The following is a 26,478-nucleotide window of genomic DNA, read 5'->3' on the forward strand; positions in this document are numbered from 1 at the left end:
TATATTAGGCACCAGAAAGATCCACCATGAGCACAAGAGGGCCTTGCTTTTCTTTGGCTGGAGACAAGCCTCTGTTCAATGGTCATCTTTTTTGTTTTGATTAATTACTGACAAATTACCCAGTTAGGTGACAGGTGCCCTGATATAGCAGCTGCCAATGTCCTCACACAGATATACAAGTGCTCTGAATCCATTACTGAAAGTGACTTACAGTCTCACAACCATCAGCCATGGATATGCAAACTCAAGCTCGCCTATGCTATTAACTTTCATTAGTAGCAGTCACTTTTTTTATTTTTATTTTTTTGCTAATTTTCAAAAAAACAAAAACAAACAAACAAAAAAAAACCCTAAGATACACAATAGATAAAATCTTACCATTTCTTTGGCATTCTTCTGCATAAAAAGCACACAGGGGAATGAGAAGTATTTATCTCAATAAATGTAATAAAATTGGTTGTTTGAGGTTCTGGGTTTCTGCAAGGCATTTATGTCTCTTTCTTATTAAGGTATCAGTGATCCATGGCCACCTAAGAGAAAACCATGTGTACTTACTTCGATACTGAAGTACCCTCTGTCAACATAGTCCCCTAAGAAGAGGTAGCGAGTGTTGGCAGGAGATCCTCCCACTTCAAAGAGCTTCATCAAGTCAAAGAATTGTCCATGGATGTCCCCACAAACTGAAAGACAAAATATATTTCAAGGTAATATTGGCTCATGTGTTTGAATTACATAATAAAATTTGCAGAGCAGGAAACTGAGGTGGAAAAGCCAAGTCCTTTGCTGAAGATGCCGAAGTTGGTGGAAGACCTTGTTCTAGCATTCAGGTCTCCTAATTCACAAATCCACTGGGAGGATGGTGGTCTATATTACTTCTATAACTGTTGGGGTCCTAAAAAACAAAACAAAACCAAAAAAAACCCAACCAAACAAACAAAAACCCCCCACCATACTGTGTTTTCATGAGGAGACACTGTACACATGTTATGTAGTTTGACACGGTCACTGCCAAAAATGAATAATTAGGGCTTAAATTCAGATTCTTTTCATTAAAAACTTTTCTTTTCAGCCACTATCTGTTTTTATGTACATGCTTACATTATTTATTGTTTTGAAACATATTATGTTTAAATAATGGGCATCGTGTGGATGTTTCTTCATAGAATGACACATCAGTGCAATTGGACCTTAACACACTGTGTGCTTTAATCTCAAGCAAGTTACTAAAATATGCTGAAGCTCACTATTCAGCAGGCTGAGGCTTACATTCCTACTATAGCATCTATTGATGAGACAACTGGAAATCAAAACATGAAATTTAAATGACTTGTACAACCCTATTTTCCACCATGAACAGATAATGGCTATGAAACAGGTAAAGGTGGGCAAGGTTTTGGGATGTCTGCGGTTTAAAATGATCCACATAATAGAATCCTGTGAGTGTTTGGGCCACCTTCCCGACATTCCACTTTAGCCTCTCCCCTCCCTTTAGCAAGAGTCAATTATTAGAAATGTACTTGTCGCTTCTTGAAATTACATCTCATCTTAGATTACTAAGAAGCAAGCACATTTTTATTCTTACAGCTGTATCCTTCACAACTGGGTCTTCATTCGGAAGGACTGAGGAATCTGGGCAGAGACTGAGCGCATCGTGTTCTTCTTAGGATAACATGAAGGTTTCAAGAACAAAGAAAGTAAAGAGAATATTTTGGGTCACATGCTGCCAGCCAAAGAATGCTGGCTCAGGGACACAGACTGCCATGTGTCCATGGGAAGGTACTTCAACAGCTCTGAAAACCTAAAGGTTTGCAACCTCTTCCATTCAGGAGGTTGCTGCAAGAAGATCTTAATCCAAAGCCTGCCAGAGCAACAAGTGAAATCCTATGTGGAAACAAAACAAAATAGGAAAAGCAGTGGAAGGAGAGCTATAGCTCAAAAATAAATAAATAAATAAATAAATAAAAAATAAAAGCAAAGATTGTACTTTAAAAACTTAACTGACTTATGTTTTACTACAATGCTTAAAAGGCAAAGCTAAAACTCATTAGCTAACAAGGAGCAAGGATCCTACGGATTCGCACTACTTTGTAGATAGTGTTGTTACTTACACAAGCACCAAGTTTTCCCAAGTTGGAAGGACTTTTATACCTGTTATGTATGGATCAATGCAGAACTCAAAGGAAAGACAGTTTTTGTCTAGAAAGTGTATGTCCACATGACTATTACTAAACCTGCACAGTAAAGCAAGAAACACTATTGAATGTCAATGCCTGTGATACCAATATCTCTATTCTGCCTGGCAACTGCTTCCTTTTGTATAGTGAGTCCCCATCAGGGCATGAGGGTTGGTTACTGGAAAAGATTCAGAGAAAACATGAAGCTACATGACAGGGTAAGACAGGCTCCAAACATTTATGGTAGTAACAAATTTAATCATCACCGTAGGCTGTTATTCAACTATCCCCAAATCAAAACAGTCCCAAGAGAACCACAAAAGGAAATGTGGAACCACACTTGTTGGCACGGCCCGCTGACCACCAAGTGCCCACCTCCTGCTGTGTGCCTCAAGATCAGAATGGCCTTAGGCAAGTTACTCAAGGTCTCAGAACCACAAGATACTTACATATAAAATATTGTGACATGAGCCTCATTTCTTAAAAAGATTATTTGTGTGATTAACCATGTTAATATTAGAACAGGAGGCTTAGGAATTTCTGGATTTTGGTAAGAACCTGACAAATGTTACATCAAGCACGGTTTCTAAATAAATGGCTACATCTGGAATGTCAAGATCTCAGGCTGAAGGGATTTTCCTGGTTGGAGATGGAAGGAAGGCCTTCTGTACACATCCCAAAGCATTGGCCTGTTTTCCTCTCACGCCCTTCCTACACCCCTCTGGTACTTTATATTTCTATTGCAATTCCTCACCATGCTTGAAAATTCCAGAGTAATTGGTTTTACTTTGCCATGTCAGAGATGGAAATACCAGGATATCCACTGAAGCTGTATACCACAGGTTAGAAATGAAGGGTTTGTTGGCATCTGACACAACTGGAGCAGTTAGGAAACTAGCATGAAAATCCATGATGAGCAGTTTTGGGAGATGGATGAGTGGGTAAAGAGCTTGCCACATCAATGTGTGGCCCTGAATCTGGATTCCCAGAAACCATGTTCAGGAGACCAGTTGTGGTATCTAGCTACTCTAATCCCAGTGCTTCTACATGAGATTAGAGGTTGAGATAGAATTCCCAGAAGCTCAGAGGCCAGAAAGCCTCGAATATGCAATGGTAAAATCATATCTCAAGCTGGAAAGAGAGGGTAGAGATCTAGAGTAGGCATCTATTTAATATGTACCATGCCTGTATGCTTGCATTGACACATTGATACACATACACACACACACACACACACACACAGAGGTACATGATTAAAAATTATAATAGGTGATGAAAAGTTCTAGATGACTCAAAAATTATAAACTTCCTTTGTCCACATGTAGAAGCATTATTATCCTGAATGTAAATTTATATAATATAAAATTAAGCTCTGCTTGTTCCTTAATTGTTATTTAAAAGACCTCCACAACTATTGGATCATGGTGACATTTAAAAAAAGAAGGAATAATTATTTACAAGCCAAACATTAAAAACCCAGCACCTGGGCATACGTTCACTCCTGTGATTTTTCACATTGTCACCAACTTTACCTCATAACACCATACCACACTGGTACAGATGCAGCCACGTAGGACAGCCATCAGCAAATGAAAACAACTTGCACACATAATTACAACTAAAATGTTGAAGCCCAACCAAAGAAAACAGAAACTCAAATAAAGTATGCCCAAGAAACAGAAACCTTTTATAAGGACATTTAAGGATTTTCAAGAGCACTTAGGATATTTTTTAAGCCAGGTTTTACCCCTCAGATTTCCCTACTGCCTACTTTGCATGTCATATGCTTAAAGTCTTTCCATACTATCTTACACAAAGGGGCTTCTCTCTTCCCCTATCCTTCAACCTCCTGCTGGTTTGTAGTCTCTTCACAGTGTTTATCAATGTCAGTAATTACCTGCCTGACTTATTTGTCTTATGTTTCTCCCCAGTCTTTCCCCCAGTGGATTAGATCTTCTGCTATAATGGGTATGGCCAGGGGCCACAGTAGTGGCTATACCCAGAAGGCACACAGGCACTTGCCACTGTACCTGGGCCAAGCTTCATTTAGAAATCCATTAGGAAATCAGAGAATTTTCTGAGGTGCCCTTGGGGTCAGGAGGCATGACAATGATTTTGTGGAGTTTGTCTCAGTGGAAGACAAAGCCTTCAACCACTCTAAATAGAATGTGTCAGGAACGGAGTCAGATGAAAGCATCTTAGAGTAGCTACCTCTCCTGGCTCCATCAGAATCTCCCAAGATTAACAAGCTTAAGAAAGATCCTTCTCTGGTCCATAGAGAATTCCTTTGAACATCAGTTTTAGATGAAATACATAAATAATCGTTACCATCCGATGCCCAAAGCAACTTTGGCATTTTGTCATCAGTCACAGTTCCTTAGGAGACTAGATCCTATTATATTCCATTGCACTTAGTGTGAATGTCCTATTGCATTATCAAGGCAAGTTGATTCCACAAGCATGCATCTATCTGGTCTATTCCCTTGGACTCCTCTTATTTATTTTACATCCCCAATGGCTAGTGTGTGAGGGTGGGGTGGCAATGGAGGGAGATTCAACACTGATAGACCTATGATAGGTGAGAGAGGCTGGCTCAGGAGTGCAAAGTGCTCAACAGAAGAGTAATGAATTATGCACTGCACTGCACAGTGAGAAAAAGTGTTAACCATAATGTACTTTTCAAAACAGCCAGAAGAAAGGGTTCTGACCACACCACAAAGAAATGATAAATTTTTAATGTAATAGATATGGTAATTTCCCTCACTTGATCTTTACACAATGTACAAATGCATCTAACTTTCACACTGGAACTCAAAGCTATGTGCCAATTAAGAGATCAAGCAAAAATCACCAATCATCCAGAAATACAAGGTGAATAATAGTATTCTGATACAATATCCATGTATTGAGCTCAATATCCCCCAAATTCCATCTTCACGAGATAGTAAGCTAACTCTCCGACCTTTCAGAAAATTAGACTGCAGAAACTTAGAGAATCATTGGGAACACTAATAAAATCAACACAATAAAGATGCCAAAATAGAATATAATATTTTGGGGTGAGCCATTGCTTATTATATCCACTAGTTACCTGATGATATGTTACATCATAAGGGTTATTTTTCCAGAGACTAGTGTACCATTTGTTTTTGGACAGGAGAAGTAGGAACCAGAAAGTACTGTAAACAAATGAGAAGGAGGGGAAGCCATCACTGTCTCTATCATGTTCTTCCTAGGTTGAGTGACAGAGCACTGAGTACTGCTATTCACAATATTCAGGGTAGAGGGTCATGGCGCATCAAGGACCAAAAGCCCTGCTTATACACTAGTTCTGTTATATGCATGCTGATTTGATAATCAGCTACTAAGAAAAAGGACCAAAGCAATATTCTTTTATAATTGCCTATTAATATTGCTTCCCTCCACTCATGATTCCTGGCAAGCTTTATGAAAATTGTATTGGGCCAATTTCACATATGACTGCGACCAATGATTTTGACTAAGATGAATCCTCTTAAGTTGTCAAGTGGGGGAAGCAGGGTGGGAAACAACATGAAAAGTTTTCCCTTTTTAACAGATGGCCATAGTTTTTCTGTATCTGATATCCTTGCTAGAAAGCTGTTTATCTATGATACCTTAGGCATAGAGGGTTTGCATGTATATTAAAATAAATATAAATGCATGAGAATATGTGTATATACAATACTATCTACTGCAAAGTAGGCATGTAGGCAGGCATTAGGGGGCAGTAAAGCTGTCAGAGACCTTGAAGCATACCATGAAGCAAGGGCGATGTACCCACTATCCAATATGGCAAAGGAGTCCTGAAGAGGAGGATCAGCTGAGTAAACTTGTGATATGAAAGCAGGAGGATGGATTGGTCACAGGGCGAGCCTAAGGGTCCATAACTAGGACCTTTCTCTATAGAGAAGGAAAGGCACAGCATAGTGAGTCTGACAAGGTCCCGAGAACAGAATCACAAGTAAGGCCAGGGTGACAAGATGGAAGCAACCGGGGATGAATGAAGTGTGCCTTGTACCTTCTGGCCAGAGACACTGGTTTTCAAAACAAGAACTGTACTTATATCACATGTGTGTTAGGTCTGCACATCTATACATCCACTTAGCAAGTGGTCACAGGAGACTGTTCACATCACAGCTCAATTACTTTTAAAAGAATGCTATTGTTCCAAAGCTCTTCTTGACAATTAAATGTTGGCATTAGAAAATGTAAGCCAACCTTGCTAGCACTGACCACACTCAGATTAGGAAAAGTCCAGTAAAAGTGCAGTGTAAATAACTCCTTGAAAAGGCTCTGATAAAGCTGCCCTACTTAGTCAAAGGCACATAATAAATGAAATATAAAATAGACACTTTCAGATAAGTTGATGTGGAATAGCTTTGACTGGGTGCAGACCTGCACAATGGGTTTATTTACTCACCCTTTTAAAAGGAGCCTATCAAGGCGTATCACAGAGTCAACACCACACTCATAGACTGAGCAAGATGTTTCTAATGTCACCTAGTTTCAGGATGAAGAATGACTATACCAATTAGGATGTCAAAAGACACAGTGTTATATACTGTTTTTATTTCATGTTTCCAAAGCTGTCAAAAACTAGAAGATATATAACAGTCAAACCTAAAATTTTGAGGACAAATATTTCAAAGTTCCTTAGCCGGATTGGACTGGTACTATGATTTACGAGTGAAATGTTTTTAATTCATGACTCATTATTTTTCTAAAGAGACCTTTAGGTGCCTCCAAAATACTGACTTTTATCAGCTTGAGGGCTTGTATGATAGAGCTCTTCGGCAAGTTTTCCAGTTTGTACTAAGCCACATGGCAGCTTTCCCATTAGAAAAGGCATGACCCCTCTCTACAAAACTCGCAGCCTTCTGAGTGCCAGGACTGTAAGCCTGTGTTTTCCCCTAATGTCCAAAGGCCCTGATGTCAGGGAACTGACAGTGTGTTTCATTCTCAGCAATAGGGATTGACCTATTGAACTTACTAGTTTTTTAAAAATACTTTATTTTTTTCTATAGAAATGTTTGTGTTTCTAAAATCTGCAAGTTTCCAAGGAAAAGTTTTGCATGTAAAGGCTATGCTAAAAGTTCACCTCAGGGGGCACTACACTTCTTCCTGCTGGTAATCCAGGTTTAAGTACTCATTAGTGGATGAGAGGTTCAACTACAAACCAGCATGGCAACCATTGGCATGGTTTGTTAACTGGAGTATGTGAATTTGAGACATGAAAATTATTGAGAAGTTGAAAACTTTGGGATGGCAGTGCTAATACCTGGAAAACATCAACTGCAAACTAAGCAAAAAGAGAACAAAACAAAACCACCACAAGGTTCTAAGTCTCCAAAGTGGCATATTTCAAATAATGGATATATTTCCATAGAAAACAGATTCTTAACCGGGTCAGGCTAGTTTTATACCTTCAAACAGTAATGAGAAGTCTGAATCCAATTAAAATGGGCTAAATCTAGAAAAAGAATAAAAAAAGAAATCTCGAGAATCAGATGCAAGGGGACAGCTTTATGAAGCCCGGAAACACTCATTTTAACCCTCGCATCTCACAAAGCTGTTTTAGGAAGATAAGTCACCTGCCGTGGGACATTAAAGGGAAATAGAAAGAGGTAACTGAAGGAACAAGGACACCATATGTTGTTGGTACAAAAGTTATACTCGATCACCAAATACTTCACTAACCTCATAAATCTCCATACATAAGTGACAGCAGGCAGAAAGATACCCAGTCTGCATTTTAATACTATTTACTGAAAGAACACATATATGTAATATCAATGGAGACTAGAGATGAGGTATTTTCTAGTATAAAAATAGGAGAGGGGGATATTTGAAAGCTATAGTCATGTATTCCCCCCCCCAATAAGTGTTCTTGCTTTCTTTTGTTTTAATCTTATTTTCCAATTTTCTTAGTTGATTTTATTGTATATAATAATTTGTAAGAGAAATTTTTTTAAGAATGCACTTGTTCTATGCATTATTACTGGTTTTCTGTCTCATCATCATTCAAGATTTCTGAAAAGATGTGTAAATTTTAAAGGCTCATATGACATTATAGAATTATATAAATCACAGTAATGGTTCTATGATAAGGCATGAAATAAATATGTAAATATGTATGTATAACACGTCTGGCATTCTCAAAATCACATCATCATTATTTATATGTCTGAAGGTTATTTGATACACTGCAGTTTATTTACCTTTAGTAGCTCACTGAGTCTTTGACTGTCATCATCAATCAACATTATCATATAAACACCATGAGCTGATACAGTTCCATCCTAATGCTTATGAATTTATTAAACACATACAATTACTCAATTTACTATTAATAAGTTAATGCTAATACTCTTAATTAAAAAAATTAATGTTGTGTTTCAAGCTCCCACGAACACTGTGAAACACAGGCTTTCCTCACTCCAACCAGAATGGAGACATACTGCAATGGCTTAGCATTCCATCCTGGCCCATCTCAGTCTGTCTGCTTTGTGCTTTTAAATAAATAAAGAGATAGATAAGTAAATAAATAAAAAATAAAAATGTGACAACAGATTTCCTTTTTTGTTTTTCTGAACAGTCTATTTTCTGCCTGGGGAGAGCAATATAGGGCAATAAAGAAGAACAGAGATTCTGAGGGTGGATGAGTTGGCACCTAAGCAGCAGTCCAGCTTCTATCCAACGGAGTGACTGACTCCGGAGCAACCAGCTTATCTCCTTCCTATCTGTTCCTTCATGAGTCAAAATAAGACCCCCAAAGAGAACCTTCCTCAAAGGAAACCACTTAACAGTAGCTACACACTTAAACCTGACCAGGTAAAGAAGAAACGGAACAATGGTTGGCTGTCAAAGCCATCCCCCTTCACTCAGAGCTTTTGCTCATTTGCTTCATAACTGTTATCAGTTGGTTTATTTTAATTTCCTGTGTTTTACTCTAGACAAAAAACTAGGCCATCTCTCTTGATTACTTTCCTGTTCACTCCCCCAAAGCAGCACTCGTTATCTAAAGAATGCATGGGCACTTGAGTTTGCTCTTCCCAATTCCCTCCCCTAGACATCCACACTTCACTCTTTTTCAGTAGGGATTTCCAAGCTGGGGCCACCTTGCTTTGTAAATTACCACCTGTGGAACTGGTCCAGGCTATTTAGTCTTTGTAAAGGCAACAACCACCTCATTCGTAAGTATGCTGCCCGTTTACTTTATGGTCTTTAAAAATATAAGAGAGAGACAGAGAAAGCTCTTAGTAGATGGTATGCTTGCTAAGAAGGTATGGCTGAGGTAGAGCATTGTCTATTTAAGAACGAGTTTGGATATTCTGCAAGATTAAGATAAATATGTGGCCCTTCTGTACTCATTGCAGCCATGAATAGAACATACAAACTCATTCTGTGCTTTTCTCCTTCCGATCAAAATGCATGCTACCACGTACAGACAGCTGCCATGGCTAGTATCACAGAGATGAGGTCTCCTGATGCCTACGGTCCAGTCTTTTTTCGAAAGGTGGAGCTATCTCCAATGGCTTCAGTGGTCTCTGCCAGCTCTTCAGCTGGTGGCCCATGACAGTTACCCATTAGTCAAGTTTTGTTTTGCAGCAAAACTCATTTATACGAGCACTCTCCTCCGTGGCTGGATAATGGTGGTAATGTTTTAAAAGCTGGAAGTGACACAGCAAAGAAAAGAAATGGATGACATTTCACCAAATGGATTTTCCAAAAAAGAAAGAAATATTTCTTCTTAGCTCTTTGGAAAACTCAGTTAAAAAAAAAAATCTTTTGACTGAGGAAAAAAGTCAGTCATCTATTTTTTTAGTCATAATACTCCTAAAACTTGTCAATTTACAGATTTAATTTTTATGCATTTTTAAACAAACTCAGAAAGATTGAAACCCCATTTTCTCTCTCATAAGCTGATCCTATTTTATAGTGTGTCTTAGGTATGTTCATGTGCACAAAGATGAAGTAAATAGAATGAAGAACTTTAGAGAGGTGAAAAGTTAGAGGAAAGGTAAGGAGAGGATTAAAGGTCATCACAGACCTGAAAGCAGAAAGGAGATGGGAGGAGCATCAAGGAAGGAGAGGCTACGAGGAAGTAGGGCAGAGAAGGCAATTGGGGGTTGATTAGGGGTTGAGAAGAAGTGAGAAGTAACTGTAATATACATCGTTTAAATATTCGATAATGATAGCTAATACTTTGAATGTTAATTTAAAATGTAAATAAGTTTTCAATAGGACAATAACATATCACTGGAAGAAGAATCATTAAGTTGGTGGCCAAAGTGTTATATATCCCAGCACTCAGGAGGCAGAGGCATAGGGATCTCTTGAGTTAGAGGTCAGTCTAGTCTACATAGTGAGTTCCAGAACAGCCTGGTCTATACAGTGATACCCTGTCACACAAACTACTGAATTTTAAATGTAGTTACACATAGGAAAACTTTCATTTTTAAACTTCAAAAGAAAGAAAAAGAAAAAGAATGAGATCATTCGTTCACCCAGAGACAAAACCAAAAGAAAACATAAAAACAACAACAGCAACAACAACAAAAAAAACCTTCAAAATATGAAAAGTTTATACTAGATTCACACAGAAAAAGATGAATGCTTATGGGCTTATGTACATGAAGAAAGACACTATTTAAGAAAGACACATATCTGGGGATCCATCCCATAATCAGCTTCCAAACACTGACACCATTGCATACACTAGCAAGATTTTGCTGAAAGGACCCAGATATAGCTGTCTCTTGTGAGACTATGCAGGGGCCTAGCAAACACAGAAGTGGATGCTCACAGTCAGCTATTGGATGGATCACAGAGCCCCCAATGGAGGAGCTAGAGAAAGTACCCAAGGAGGTAAAGGGATCCGCAATCCTATAGGTGGAACAACAATATGAACTAACCAGTACCCCCCCCCCCCCGGTCCCCAGCTCGTATCTCTAGCTGCATATGAATCAGAAGATGGCCTAGTTGGCCATCAGTGGAAAGAGAGGCCCATTGGTCGTGCAGACTTTATATGTCTCAGTACAGGGGAACGCCAGGGCCAAGAAGTGGGAGTGGGTGGGTGGGAGAGCGTGTGGGGGACTTTTGGGATAGTATTGGAAATATAAATGAAATAAGTACCCAATTAAAAAAAAAAGAAAGCTTCATATGACACAATATTATCATTTTAAGTCTATATGCAAAAAAAAAAATCTAGTCAATGGCTTCTTTAAAAAAAAAAATCACGTCAGCATAACGTCGTTGAATTTATGTCCACTTAAGTATACATTGTTCTCTGTACTAGTCTCTTATGTTCCTTGCTTCTGCAGTGTATGGCAAATTCTAACTATGCAAGCGAACAGTGCTTGCCTAACATGTTCCATCCAGCATACAGCCTGGGTGATCATGGTAAATTAATGCAGGTGTTTAGAAAACACAGAAGAGCTGCTGAGAACGTGTGATTCATTAGCCATCATAATTTCAGATCTAATTTAATTTTTGTTAATTAAGAGTGATGAGTGTTTGTTATATATTTGAATTGCTAAAAAGTAGTGATCATGATTATTAGTCATCTCTTCTTTCCCTTGACAAAATATGGAAGATAGGAAACATGTTCATAATACATGTTTTATAAGTGATTAAGCGGCTCTTACAGGGAAAAGCTTACTGTATAAAAGTTCATAATCTTCAGTGCAGTTTCTTTAGTGACCGAATTTAGCCAACGCCCATAATTCTATAATTCTTTGCCCCTTCTATATTCATTGTTTATTTTTCTTAAAACAAAACTTTTGGATTATATATATATACATATATATATACACACACATATATCTACATAAATACACACATATATGTTTGTATACATATGTACATGTATGTGTATGTATATATGCATATATATATATATATATATATAACCCTACAAAATATTATTTCTTTGGGTTTCTGAGATGGCTCAGCAAGTATTTGTTGCCAATCATGATGACCGACTAGAGTTGACTCTCAGGATCCATGTGGTGGAAAGTGAGAGACAACACCTGTAAGTTGTCATCTGATTTCCTATGTGCTATGAACATGGCTGCACCCACCTACACATGAACAGACAAAGAAACAAAATGGATTAATGTAAAACATCTGAAATTTGTCACCGATTATTTTACTGGTATAAAAATTACGTTTAGAAAAAGAACACTTAACTCCCTCCATGATGCAGTATTCTAAATAATTCCTTCCAGAGAGACTTTTTTCCCACAGAGTCTTAAATAACAGTCAACAATGCTACTTAGGAAACTTTATTATATTTGTCATGTTATGTATTTATATGTACATGCTCACATGTTAAAGGTGTGCATGTATATCTGTGTGTGCATACTTGTGTAGAGTCTGAAGCAGCGGTTCTTAACCACCCTAATGCTGTGACCCTTTCATACAGTTCCTCATGTTGTGGTGACTCCCAAGCATGAAATTGTTTTGTTGCTATCTTTTAACTGTAAGTCTGCTACTGTTAGGAATTTTAATATAAATATCAACTTTCCACCCCCAAAAGGGTCACACCCCACAGGTTGAGAACCACTGGCCTAAAGGCCAAGTTTAGTTGTGATTTCTCAGGAGCTATTCATCACAATTTTTTTTTTGAGATGCAGTCTCTTTCTGTCCTGAACTTTCTTGACTAAGTTAGGCTGGGTGGCCAGCAAGCCCCAGTCATGTGTCAGTCTCTCTCTCAGCATTGAGATACCAAAACCATTCCACCCTGCCCAGCTTTTTACCTGAGTGGAACTCAGATCTTCATGCCTACATGGCAAGCACTTTACCAACTGAATTGTCTCTATAGCTCTTTATTAAGTTTTAGCTAGTATGTGGTGATTATGTATTGGATGTTATAGAAAGAACCTATATGCACACACACACACACACACACACACACACAAACACAAACCAAGAAGACACACAAATCCAGAATGATTTTTAAGTATGTAACCCCCATAATAAGGGGATAAAAACAAGAGCTTCTCTTCAGAGATACAGCATGTCCTGGAGACTACAGACTTACATATATCAATAGGACTGGAGTGGGGCTTCCACAGCTTAAGTGCAGAACAGAAGTTCGTTCACAAACTTTTTCTCATGGCTGGTAGACACGAGATGTACTAGGCTGAAGCCATGTCTAGAAATCACCTAGCTACCCACTCGAGTATCTGAATCAAAGGAAGGGACAAAATCAGATGCTGTTGCTAATGCCACTCACGTGTTCCCAGAGAAATGACCTGAAGTAAGAACATGAGGCTTAACATGTGTGCTAGTGCACACTTGGCAAAGGTGACTCTTTCCTTCTGTCTCTGAAACATAATTTTCCTCCGCTGAGTCATTTTGACTCATTTTGACCTTTCCTTTGCAAACAGTAACATGGAGCAGGCATCCCACACGGCTTCAAATGTGCTCTGCACAACCAAAAAATACCCGAGGAGGTTTAGGGACCAGCAGCAGCAGACACTTGCCTTCCCCCGTCATTTGGAATTCTTTTCACTTAAGAGTCTTAACAACACATGCATAGATAGAGGGGTATGGTCTGCATAGCCTCTGCTACTTAGAACTTGACTCAGACTTCTAATATGTAGTCAACTTTACAGAACACTGGACATTAGGAAAACAAAGCTGAGCTTGAATTATCAATACAACTTAATTAAAGGAGCAGACTTGTAAAGCTGATAAGAAATTTACAATAACCTGAGATTAAGGTGAAGGGGGGGGGTCTTAGTCAGAAAGGCTAAAATCAGTGGAATATTTTAAGAACTGGATTCATTAGAGGGCATACACGAAATTGCAGGAGATAAATTCAAGTAAAAAGCCATCTTTAGATGGGATGTGGATGAAAGTCACTGTCAGAGTTAAAATGATAAACTGGGCAGAAAATCCAGCAGTAATAATTAAATGAAGGCAAGTCCTTTTTCTACTAGAGGTTTGTTGAACTAATATTAATATGTCCACCAGACAATGAAGCTTTTAAGTATATATAATCCACTGAATTCACATGTTCACAAGACAGTGAAGTCTGGAAGCATAAAGCCTGAAAAGAGAAAAGGGAACGAAAAAAAAAAATCTTAAGATTCTACATGATAATTATAAATAAAATGTTAAGTGGAGTCATTTGTATCTCAACTCAATAAATATTAAGTGCCCATGGCATTCATAAAAGAGCTCATATCTTAAACTCCAAGAATGTGCTAGAGTAATGTATACATAAGCAGTGCTCTGGTAACAGGGCCTTGTCATCCAATGTAGGAAGTTTGAATTATATCCAAAGAAGAGCCATGGAAGGACTCTGAGCAAGAGAAAAGCTGTCTTCAAGTCACTCCACCTCTCCAAGCCTTGCATTCCTGATTTGTAGAATAAGGAGAGCAAAGCACAGAGTGGATGTGAAGATCAAGGAAGACAAAGCCACTGGCACTGGGATTCCACAGAAGGTAATTCTGTTCCCAGCCACATCACACTGCCCCTCAGCCCGGGGTGACTGCACCTGCCTGCTACTGTCATTGGCACCGGGCTGTGCTTTCAGGAAGGTTTGTGTACTGTTTGACATTCTGCCTTCTTTAATGCTAGTTAACAAGAAGGTGACAGTGTTGGTTTTCTACTGTAGATGCTGAGCATAGACAGCCTGCGATGTCACCTTGTTTACAGCTTTCTATCCAATATGGTGGAAAGAGAAAACAAAAGAAAGTGCAGTAATATTTAAAATACAGGTCATCAAAGCCTCAAAGCTACCAAGCATACCCAAATGTCCATTACTATAAAGGTATAATCCTATTACCATAGACACTTAAGCATACAAAGGATCTGTTCCTGAGACCTTTGTGTATCTTGCAAGTCATCAATCTTATTACAAAGAAATTTTTTGTTGTTGTTCTAGAAAACCTTTCAGCACAAAGGATGTTGGCTTGAGCAAGGCCTCCTTAGCTGTCATCCCTCTGTCAGCATCCTTCTGCACACTGGACTTGTTTTCCTCAATACGAAGAGTGACTGGAAGTCAGACAATACCAAACATTTTTTCAACCATGGCCTGCTAGCTTTCAGACTTAATAAGTGGGCCTACGAATTCAAAAACCTTTGGTGTCCATTGGCCCCTGAAAGTCCCCTGTGTAGGGAGAAATAGTCTTAATTTTTCTAGTGGCCAAAGACAGGTGGGAGGAGCATGAATCATATTAAAATTAAAGGGTGACACAGTAACCACAAACAGGAATTTGCATGCGTGTACAAACATACATGTATTTATCATACATTTATTTATTGTAACGGTCATTTCAGGAGTCATTTTGTGCTTTGACTAGAGAGTCCTAAGCTCTCATCTCAACAATGTGGAAACCAGGAAGATACTTTGTACTTTGTCTTTATCCATAGAATAGTGTCAATGATGGCTTATTTATATCACAGACCCAATCCTGGAAGACCATTGGTTTCTAATCTACAGTTCATCTGAAAACCATTACTTGCCATGTCAATGAAGCCTCAGCTTATTTTCACCTCCACTAGAATTGGCTTTCTGTTTATAGCATTTTCGCAGAAAAGATGCACACTTACTACCCAGGGAAGAGGAGAGAGATGTATAGTCAAGATAAGCAATACTTAAGTAGTAGAAACTTGATTCCAAGTGTGGAGGGGTCTGCCAGCTTACTTCAAAGCTCAATTAGTATGCAATGAACTACTGTGGAAGGTCAAGCCTTGGCATGTAGAATCTGCCAGAGTGGAGAGCCTGATCTTCTACAGTATCCCTATGATGTCTCAAATGTGGGGAAAACATTTTAAGGACCATGACTCATGTCTGAATATGGCAGCAGCGTTCATACAAAGATCAAGTGTTAGGAAGGCATGGAAAACTGGAAATGAAACAACTACATAAAAACTCACTTAGGGGATGATCTAATGTCCTTTGATTCAAATTCCTGTAAGGACTAGAAAATCCTGCATTGAGCACACTTTCCATATTTCTCTTTCCAAAGTTGTCCTTAATTTGGTATTTACAAAGGTCTTGTTGACCAAGATACAAAAGAGATGAATTTCTTAATAGTTCAGCCTTACTATCTCTGTCATTTTCAGTTACAATGGTCCTTTTGAGAAATCAAGAGGGGATACTCTGGAAAAAAACTGGTGAGATGAGCACAGAGATTATCCCAATAAACCTCAATTTATGATGCACCTTTTATCCATTAGATCTTTAAACACATCCCAAGACGTGACCAACTCAGACTTAACCACTAGCAAAGCCCTGTTGGCTACAGAAGCATACAGTTAAGAGTTTCAACTAGAAAGTCAACACGTTTCCATTCCTAGGAGACTTCAAAAGCATCTTACATAAGTATAACTATCTGTGTTGGAAATTGGCCAGGCCACTAAAGTCTACAATGCTTTCATGAAGCCTGCTAAAAGTACCTTAACACTTCATGGCCGTCAAACTGTTTTGTTCTTCTATATTTAAGGAAAGGCACTGCCCAAAGTGAGCAGGCTCCTCAATGCTAACTGTAGGACAACATCTTCTATTCCATGGAGCTAATCATTATTCTCACCTTTGTATTTCCAGTCGATATTGCATTCTGTAATAGGGGGCTAAGCTCCTGCTATCCCTTAGCAGAGTTCTGGGCTACATTATTTCATTTGAGCAACTCAAAATGCTACTTTTCGGTGAAATGTCTAAATATTGCCTGCCCATAGATCTCCTGCCTTCTTTTCCAACATATTCAAATCCTCTCTATATTTGGGAGCATCCAACTATTCTATTCTGAGTACTCACTCATGCTCAAGAAAGTATGTGTTGAACTATATTCCCCTCTTAACCTTTGGTAGACAAACTGTGACTAATTTGGAAATAGGATCTCTGCAGCTATAATCAGGGTAACATGAGGTCATCCTCTGGGGTGAGCCCTAATTCAATGTAACATGCAAGAAGACACACATCTGATACAGAGGAAGGCATCAAGACAGCATGGAGCCAGAGCCAGAGATGAGAGCTCTGGTCTCATAAGCTATGGGGGATCTGAGGCCATCAAAAGCTGTAAATGGTCAAGGAAGCGCTATCCTCTAAGGATCAGTAGGCAAGATAGCTTTGTCAGCATTTTATTTCAAACTCTAGTCTTCCAAACTGTATGAGAACACTTTTCTTTTTGTTTTGTTAAGAGAATAAAGAGGCAAACGAGTGAATGTTAAAAGAAAGCCCCAGGGGTTCAGCAAAGATACCTAGTCAATAATCCATTGCTATTGTTCAATTTCTGCAAGTTCTACCACCACAGACACCGCAGCAATGTCATTGCCTCTTACAACTAGTAGCTGTCAACACTTTGGGGACTTAAAATGCTCCTACAGATTTTAGATGCACAACCCTATGGCATGAAAACTGTAGATTACCCCAACCAAACAGAGAGAACTGAGAACACTGAAGGAACTGCCCAGCAAGTAAAGGGCAGAGCTAGGATTAGTCCATAGGCAGCCTCTCTCTGAGTTGAGGTCAACCTTCCACACAGACAGGCCTCTCAACCATCAGAGCATCTAGTCTCTGTCGTCAAAGTTTCTCGAGACAAAATCAGTAGGACTCGGACTCCAATCAGCTGCCTTTTCTCCTAGTTAAGAGTTTAGCCTCTTCATCCACTTGCTGACTACCATAAAAAAGTTGAAAAGAAAAACAAACAAACAATGCAGGAAGGCTGCATTAGAACCATCACCTTGCAAAGATCCTGGAAGGTTCTACTGAGCGAACACTCAACTTGTGCCCTGATTATACGTTGATGCTCTGAGGCAAGAGCGTATGCTGATCTTCAGAGAGGGACATATCTAGGAACCAAACACAGGCATGAAGGGAGCAGGACAGACATTAAGCAGGGCCTTAGAAATCCTGTTTTGTAAGAAATACAAGGAGTGTTGGTTCTGGAAACCTAAGCAGATGACATTACAACTGCTCTGACATGTTAGGGAAGCCAACCATGGAGCAGTCTCCAGGATGGCTTCTTTTTGTTACTTTGAATGGTTTTATCAAGAGCAGAATGAGTCAAATCAAAAGGAAGCCCCACTGATCCAATCAATGGAGAGACATTTTTTCCCCAAGTAAACTGTTCAGCTGATTAGCCAGTGGGGTACTCCAGTGAGCTCACCCCAAAATGGATGAATGTAGGTCATGTGGAATGCAGGGTGTCGGTATTGTTACATTATCAGGCCCCATGTCATCTCCGCATTTTCCCTTTTTGATTAGTTGACAGTGTTCTTCATCTGCAGCCAAAAAAATGTAATTCTGGACCAGAGGGTAGTACCACAACCAATGGATGTGAGGGACTGAGCCAGTGAGGGACTGAGTCAGTCAACAAATATCTTATCTGAGAAACCAAAGAAAAGAATGTTGGCCCTTACAAGTGCTAGAGGAAGAACACATAATATATCTTACCACATCTTATTAGTGATTTCCATTGCTATCTATCCTATTCAGTGAGCCTAAGACATCAGGGATTAGACGATGTGCAATTATTGTGGGGTCTAAATTAAGCAGTTTAAAACACAGTCATGTTTGGTTATCATTTAAAATATTTACTCTATATACTACAGAAAACATTATTCCAGTCTAAATCCTCTTCCCTTTTGAGTCTGATTCCTCACAGTGGCTTTCTGCATCAGGGTTATTGATGATTTTTCAGTCTATAGCTTCACCTATGATATCTCAAGAACCCCTGACTTTCTAGTATCATAACCTCATTTAACTGCTGGACTTCTGGCTTTGATGCTTAAAATTCGATCCTGTGCTTGGACGTTTACAGTCTTTTATTTATTTATTTGGTTTTTTGAGACAGGGTTTCTCTGTACAGCCCTGGCTTTCCTGGAACTCTGTAGACCAGGCTGGCCTCAAACTCAGAAATCCTCCTGCCTCTGCCTCTCAAATGCTGGGATTAAAGGCGTGTGCCACCACTGCCCGGCTACAGTCATCTTTAATATGCAGGTTATTAAGCAGAAATGAGACAGGCTATCAGTAGTGATTTTTTTCTTCAATGGGGCCTCATTGCTTTAATTCTGAGCCTTTCCAAATACATATATATTATGTAGTCACTTGAAGGCACTGAAGATAGTGATCAAATTCAATATAGATGGTTCCAACAACTCTCACAATTCGGCACAAGTATATCAACAGCTACATCCACCTTTGTGCATGAACAGGCAATGATACCCATATCAAAAGCACAGGGAACTCAAGACTGTTCAGTATTCAGGAGTTAAAATAGAAAATAAGCAACTGCTGGAATATGGCACTGTTTCATTATTATAATTCCATTCAATTGTAAGGGAAGTGTCTATCTTAATAGATACCTTTGTATTTACATAACAGGAGCTTAATGAATATTTGCTTAATGGAACAGAAGTTGGCAGGCATATTACAAAGGGGATTTTCTGATATTGTCTAGTGTAACCACTGTTCAATCTCTTTCTGAACCTATGGTTCTTTCCCCCAAGTCCTAAAAGGCAAGATGGGAAAGGGAACTATAGACCTGACTGAGCTCACTCCTTAAAATTCAGCTAAAAGATCACATTCAATTAGGATCCACAGAGCTGGCAGAGAACATTGTGTGATTCCTGGGCACCACGCCCAGCTGGTGTGAGAAGACACAAAAACATGCCCAAGCTTCCCAGGTGTGTTGGTGACATTCAGGCCACTTTCACAGCTGCTCTAAGGACTACATTGATACAATCCTGCTTTCCACACCCACCTAAACAAAAGTCAGCTTGCCCAGAGCAGGATGGACTGCCCTCCTTTGGAGTACTTGAGGTCCTCCATGCTTGGTGGCCATAGGTACCAGTTAGTGGGCCATTTTAAATTGTCTAGTGTGGCTGATATTTTTCTTTCCAGAAGCCCATCATCCTATATTAGTTTATTATATTTTCACCCCCTGCATAACATCCTCTTCTACTCTAAATATGTCAAGCCAAAGATAAAAGATAGCAATTACTACTCACCAGTGGTCTGAGATTAGGCACATCCATATAGCCCACCTGTCAATCTTCAGAAGGGAAGAAGATAACCCTCCATGAAACAGTAACCTACCAGCAATGATCATGTTATATAAAACAATTGATTCTTGAATGGGCCATTGTATGTCGTCTCACATGTAAAGTTGAGATCTTACTCATCTTAGAGACCTCCTTTTCCATGGACCTTCTCTAGGCAGAAATACAGACTGTTTGCTCATTGGTTAAATGACAAAATTTAACGCCCCACCTTGGTACTGCCTGTCTCTTCCTCTCAGAGAGCTCTCCAGCCTGGACTGCAGCCAGTCCCTGTGGAGAAGCAGTTAATGCTGGGGACAACTGCAGAGTTCATCTGTTAACTCAGCAGATTCAACTCTTGGCCTCCCAGCCACCACGTACCTCATTTGAGGACAAGTAATAAAATCCAAATAGGTTCGGAGAAGTCCTCTCTAAAGTGGGGAAGATGTGTGTGTGTGTGTGTGTGTGTGTGGTGTGGTGTGACTACTCGTGATAACAAGTGATTTCCACTCCATACTTTAGTCTGAAATCTTATCTCACTACACCTCATCCTTACTTACAATAAATATCACGTGTCCATATATGGTTGTATAAGGAGTTACATGTGAAGTCTTAAGATTCTGTGATAGAAGAACATAAAGGGCTGCATGCCTGACTCTATACCTTTAACATGGCCAATCGCTTTTAAATAATAACAACAACAAAAAAACCCTCCTAAAACTGACATGTTAGGACAATGCTATAGACAGGAACTTTACATTTCAAAACTGATTTAAATAAAATGATTATAAATAAATTCCCCTTATTTATTTTGGTTGAGCCAAACAGTTGAAGCATCTTAGAAAAATGGAACTAAGCCTCAGGTTTAATATATTCCAGGTGACCTTGGTGAAGGGTTACAGAGGGACCAGCGCTCTTAATCCTATGCATAGTATATTTCATACTCTCAAATATGAGCAGGGAACTAGAAGGATAGCTCACTCTTATTGCATTGTCTATGAGACCTAATACTATACACACATTGTCTAAACACAGGAAATGTGTTCTTTCATCATAAACAGGTTACAGGACTGCTGATGTGCATCCAGTAAACCTAAATAGAATCTCCATAATCTGTTATGATGGAGCGATCTTTATGGAAAACAGACTTTGTTTTGTGTATTCTCATTTGCTTGTTTTGTCCCACACTTACTAGACAAGAAGCAGAGAGGCTTTGAGTCTGTTTTCTACTTGTTTGAATATAAACCTTTTCTTCTATAAAACGATTTCTATTTGAAAATGTATACTAAGTTAAATGGGACGGACAGTTATCTAAAACCTCTCTCCCTTCCCTTTATCTGCTTCCTTCCCAGTGTATTTCTTTGTTCTGTTGTGTTGTTACAGGTACAGCTTAGGTATCATACATGCTAGGCAAATCTTCTACTCCTGAGGCACATAAACCCCCCCCCACCCCCCAAATGCCTTTGAACTAATTTCTCTTATGGAGTTTTAAAATTCTCTAGAAATATGACATTAATGTGAAATTGAAGCTTTGGGTCAAACATGAAGTCTTTTGCATTGATTTTCTAATGAATTCTGCAGAGTTCACTCATATTTCACTAAGACTATAGCAAATCCTTCCTCTTTATATGCTATTAGTTAACAGTGCTTTTTTTCCCTAGAAATAATGACAATTTGTAAGCATTCAATTTCTGTTTGCTGAAGGAGATGCCTACAGATCTGTTCCTGTTTTCATTATTTGTATGAATGTGCATCCATGTTGGTTCTGAGAGCAGAATTTAGGACAAATGCCTCAGTTATTCCCCTTAAAAACACACACACACACACAGTGTTCTTCAAGACATACATTCCAGCAGACACACAATGCAACCTCAGCACATGTTGTCAAGATCATGCTAGGGGTGTGCTAGATGACTTGCTCAGCTCATAGTGTCACTCAACAGCCTGTCAGGCCTGGGGACACTTTCTTGGCCCCCGTTCTCTATCTTCTATGGAAAATGCACATTAACTCTGCTGTAGAAAACAAAGAAACAAGCAAAATCTCCTATTCCCTAACTTCCGTTTTCTTCAGGAGAAAAAAAAAACTTTTCATTTTTCTGGTAAAAGTCAAATACATCTGTGCTCAGATCATAAATACTGTGTTATCATCAACTAGAAAATGACATCAGCCTTACTGTATAGAGATCTTACTGTGTAGTTCCAAAACAAATGTTTTGTTTCAATGTATACACCTGCAGAATTATGGGACTGGCTGCCTCTCAATCTACAGACACATGCTTCTTTTAGGCACATGTTGGAAATAATATAAATACTATTATCTGTCTCTAGCATTCTCTTCTCATAAAGCAAGTCAAAGGAGGTACATTGAACTGTGTGAGCATGGCTATCTGAGAGACTTCTTTTAATGGCAGTTTGTTGTTAAACAATACCAAGTTGTTTGGTTTAGTTGCTCATGATCCAAAAAGAGAGGCCAAGACATAATGGAAACAGAGATAACAAAATATCGAGATGACATGACAAATGTTTCTTAGGTCTACTCCAAAATTCTACAGGGGCCCCTGCTTGGAACTGAGTAAAAGACATGGTTCATAATGTTGGCACCAGCAGCTCACTCTCAACCCTCAATGTCCCTCTCACCTAGTTCCTTTCTTTGCTAAGTGGCCACAGTGTTTACAGGGTTCCTTAGTTCAAAGGCCAGCACTTCCCTCAGCCATGTGTCTGCTTTATTCTAGTGTGGTTCCATCTTTTCTGATCTTTATCTCACACTTGCTCTTTACAACCCCATCCTCACCCTTTTTTAGACTTCAGAGCATCTGTTACACTCTATGAAGTAGAAGCATGCATGTGTGAGTGTTTGTCTGAGTCTGTACAGGAGTGGAGGTGGAGAAGTCTTCATCAATGTGCACATGTCTGGATTTAGACCAGATTTAGACTTAGGGTGTCTCCCCCGTCATTCTCCACTTTGTCTGTGACAGTCTCTCATTGAACCTAGAGTATCCTACTGGGCCACTGAACACCCAAATCTCTGTTTCTATCAACACAGTGCTGGATACACCCAGCTTTCATATAGAGAATACATATCCAAGCTCAGATTCTCATGTTTGCTCAGAAGAGACCGTAACAACTGAGATATCTCTTCATTCTCTATTTTATCCATTGATATGCAATCCTTTTGCTTATCTCTCTTGACTAGAACATAATTCCAGAGGTCAGATCCTCCTTTATTCATTCCTAAGTCCAGCAAACTATCAGTGACCATGTTAGAAACATTCTGGAATGAATGAATGAATGATTGACTGAATGCTGGATTTGTAACTATAACACAAAGGAGTGAATATGATTTACAGTCTCTACTGTGTTGAAGGACAATGCTATTTGGCATAAGCGTTGTAACGACAAGGAAAAGAACAAGTATACCTGTCAAGCATTTGAGATCAACTGAAAGAAGAAATAACACAGGAGAAAAAGAAGTGTGTTTGACTGTAACTTGGCTGGCCATAAAAAGAGAGGAGGTAACACATTTAAGGTCTTGATCATAATCTTAGGACAGAAGAGAAATACACTAGACTGGCAGACTTAATGTTCCCTGGATATCTACAGATAGCTGTGAAGAAGCAGAGAATTTGATAGCTACTGATTTGTACTTGCTATAATTTCCCACCAGAAATCTAGAGATACAGTGTAATTGCTTGTTTGTAGCTGACCTTGGAATATAGGCAGTATGGTGAGTCTCCAGTGCCCCAAAGGCACAGTGGCTCTGTAGTGGAGACTGTGAGAAAGAAGAGAGCCATGCATCCTGGAAACACACTTGGTGGACATTGAGACCCATACTGTAACGCCTACGATCAGAATTTCTATTATGGGTGCCACACTTATCTCCTGCTTAACTTCACCTTCTCATTATCCAAAGACTAATTAAGCCTTTAAGAACTTTCACAACATAATCATCCAAACTAGACACAGTCTAAGAAGTCATGGCATACAAGCTCGGTAACCCAAGCACTGGAGAGGTTAAGCAGGAGGACTACAGTGAGTGGGTTAGCACAAATCCAGCCTAATTTACATAGTATGCTTGAGGCTAGCCTGTGCTATAGTGCGAGAGCCTGACTCATACCAAACAAAACCCAAACTGTATTAAACAATCAAAGAAAGAAAGAAAGAAGAAAGAAGGAAAGGAAGAAAGAAAGAAAGAACGAATGAAAGAAAAGAAAAGAAAAGAAAAGAAAAGAAAAGAAAAGAAAAAAGAAAAGAGGGAGGGAAGGAGGGAGGGAGGAAGAAAAGAGAAAAGAGAGGAGGGGCAAGGGAGAGAGAAGACACCATCATATCATCCTGACTAATATATTTTGCCATAAAGAGGCAGTTGGAGATTCAAGAGTCTAAGTACACTGTCAACAGCTGATGACGGAAATGCCTCAGCCCATGATGGCCAGAGTGACATTCTCTAGTCATGACTGAGGTGCAAACTCTGCATACAGACCATGACCCAGTGCTGATCTTGGTACACATATACATTACTGTGTCATTGCTAGGCCTCTTTTACAGACACTCTTCAGGAAGGTTCTGGTCCATTTCCATGTAGATTCAGCACATTCTTTAATTACTACACAAGAGGCCGGGAGCATAGTCTTCATGTACTGAGTCTCCTGTTATTAAAAACCCTTCCCTTTTAACACAGTCTTCCAGCGTTTCTGTTTTCTCAGAGTCCACGTTCCATCAAACATATCCAAGCCTTCTCTTCATTCCTAACTTCTAAGGACTTGGCTCCACTTATCCAAAAACACCTGTGTATATTTATGGTTTAAAAAAAAATATGTTAGCCATGGAGCCATAAAGAGAGCTCAGCAATTAAGAGCACTGGTTGTTCTTCAAGAGGAACAGGGTATAGTTACTCACAATTATCTGTAAATCCTGTTTCAGGGGCTCTGACATCCTCTACCAGCCTCTGCAGGCACCAGGCACACATGTGGCACACAGACATATGCAGGCAACACATTAATATACGTGTAATAAAAACAATAAAATTAAAATACGTAGTTTAAAAAGTCTTCATTTGTCTCTGTAATACCCTTTGGCTATAGATAGAGAATACTTGGCAAGCAAGCTGCTCAGTGAGTCGTCATCTCCTCAGTCTGTCTGATCCTTGACTCCCTGGAACAGGACACCATGGCCATGGCTACTTTACTCCACTTGTAGGGGCAGAAAGCAAGGCTTAAGGTGAAGCAGGCACTCTGCAGTCCTTTGCCCTCATCTTCCACTAACACTGTCCTGTCCCTACTGTTCCCCTCACTGGTTTAGCCGCTGACCCTTCTATTTTCAACAAATGCAATTTTAGCCCAGCTGTGTCACCATGCATCCCCCTTCGTAATTACTTCATGTATTTGCATGGTTTCCTGCGGGCTACACATCAACAGCCAGTGACATTGAGCAGTCTAAGCCAGAACTCACAGTGGACTCTAAAACAGACCTTTTCTGTATTGGCAGAGGTGGGGAGCTCTAGAAAACTCAAGCGGCTGCTGTTACTGGGTAACTCTGGCTGTCCCACTCATAGTCCTGTTGTCTCAGATGAATCTGTTGTCTTTTAGACAAACTTGCCCTGGTACACACAGTGTCTTTGTCTTGGGTGGTGACATAATTATCTGTCTAGTCATATAAACCAGAAAGTTGAAAACCATCCTAGATTTTTCTTTGTACCCATCATCAGCTTCCCTAGACATTTTAATGTTTATTAAATTTCATGTGCTTTACAGACTGTGCCGTCACTGTTCATGTCTGGACCCCTGCATGACATTCCTTTGTGTGTTCAGCCTTTGGCCTTGCAGCCCACGGTGTCCCATTCAGGGACCCAAATCAATGAAGCATAATAATAAAATCACACCATATACATACATCTTTCCCTTCCAGTCTTTTGGAGTGTCTATATATATAAAGAAGTTCAAACAATGTACAACAGAGCAAATGAGATTTTCCCCTGTTAAAAGCCTCACCCCCACCCCCAATATCCCATGCCTGCCCTCAGCCCTAATAGTTTTCAAATGTATGAAGTTCAATCCCCTCTACTCCTTAGGCGACAGTACTCTAGAATGCTTTTCCCATTACCCCATGAATCTGGGTAAGCGCCTATTCACCATTTAAACCTCAGATCGGGCTTGAGGCCAGTTCCCTTTGAAGATTTCTCACAAAGCTCCTGCTCTGAGACCTTTATCCTCTGCAAATGCTTCTTCAGTGTTCCACACACTTTATATCAGATATGTTTAAAAATCTCTCCTCTGCTATCGTTATGGAGGAC

The 26,478-nt window shown here is 39.4% G+C and overlaps 1 protein-coding gene across 2 annotated transcripts in view; it reads right to left on the minus strand.

The window, feature by feature from the left end:
- Ppp3ca (protein phosphatase 3 catalytic subunit alpha) overlaps positions 1 to 26,478 on the minus strand; it is a 266,037-nt gene that overhangs the window by 64,129 nt on the left and 175,430 nt on the right. For both annotated transcript variants that reach the window (XM_021157311.3, XM_029475530.2), the window contains exon 3: positions 556 to 680. In XM_021157311.3, coding sequence (XP_021012970.1) covers positions 556 to 680 — 125 coding nt within the window. The remainder of the gene's footprint in view (positions 1 to 555; positions 681 to 26,478) is intronic.

The sequence above is a fragment of the Mus caroli genome, unplaced genomic scaffold (assembly GCF_978045245.1).
Source record: "Mus caroli unplaced genomic scaffold, Mus_caroli_1 scaffold_3, whole genome shotgun sequence".
Lineage (NCBI taxonomy): Eukaryota > Metazoa > Chordata > Mammalia > Rodentia > Muridae > Mus > Mus caroli.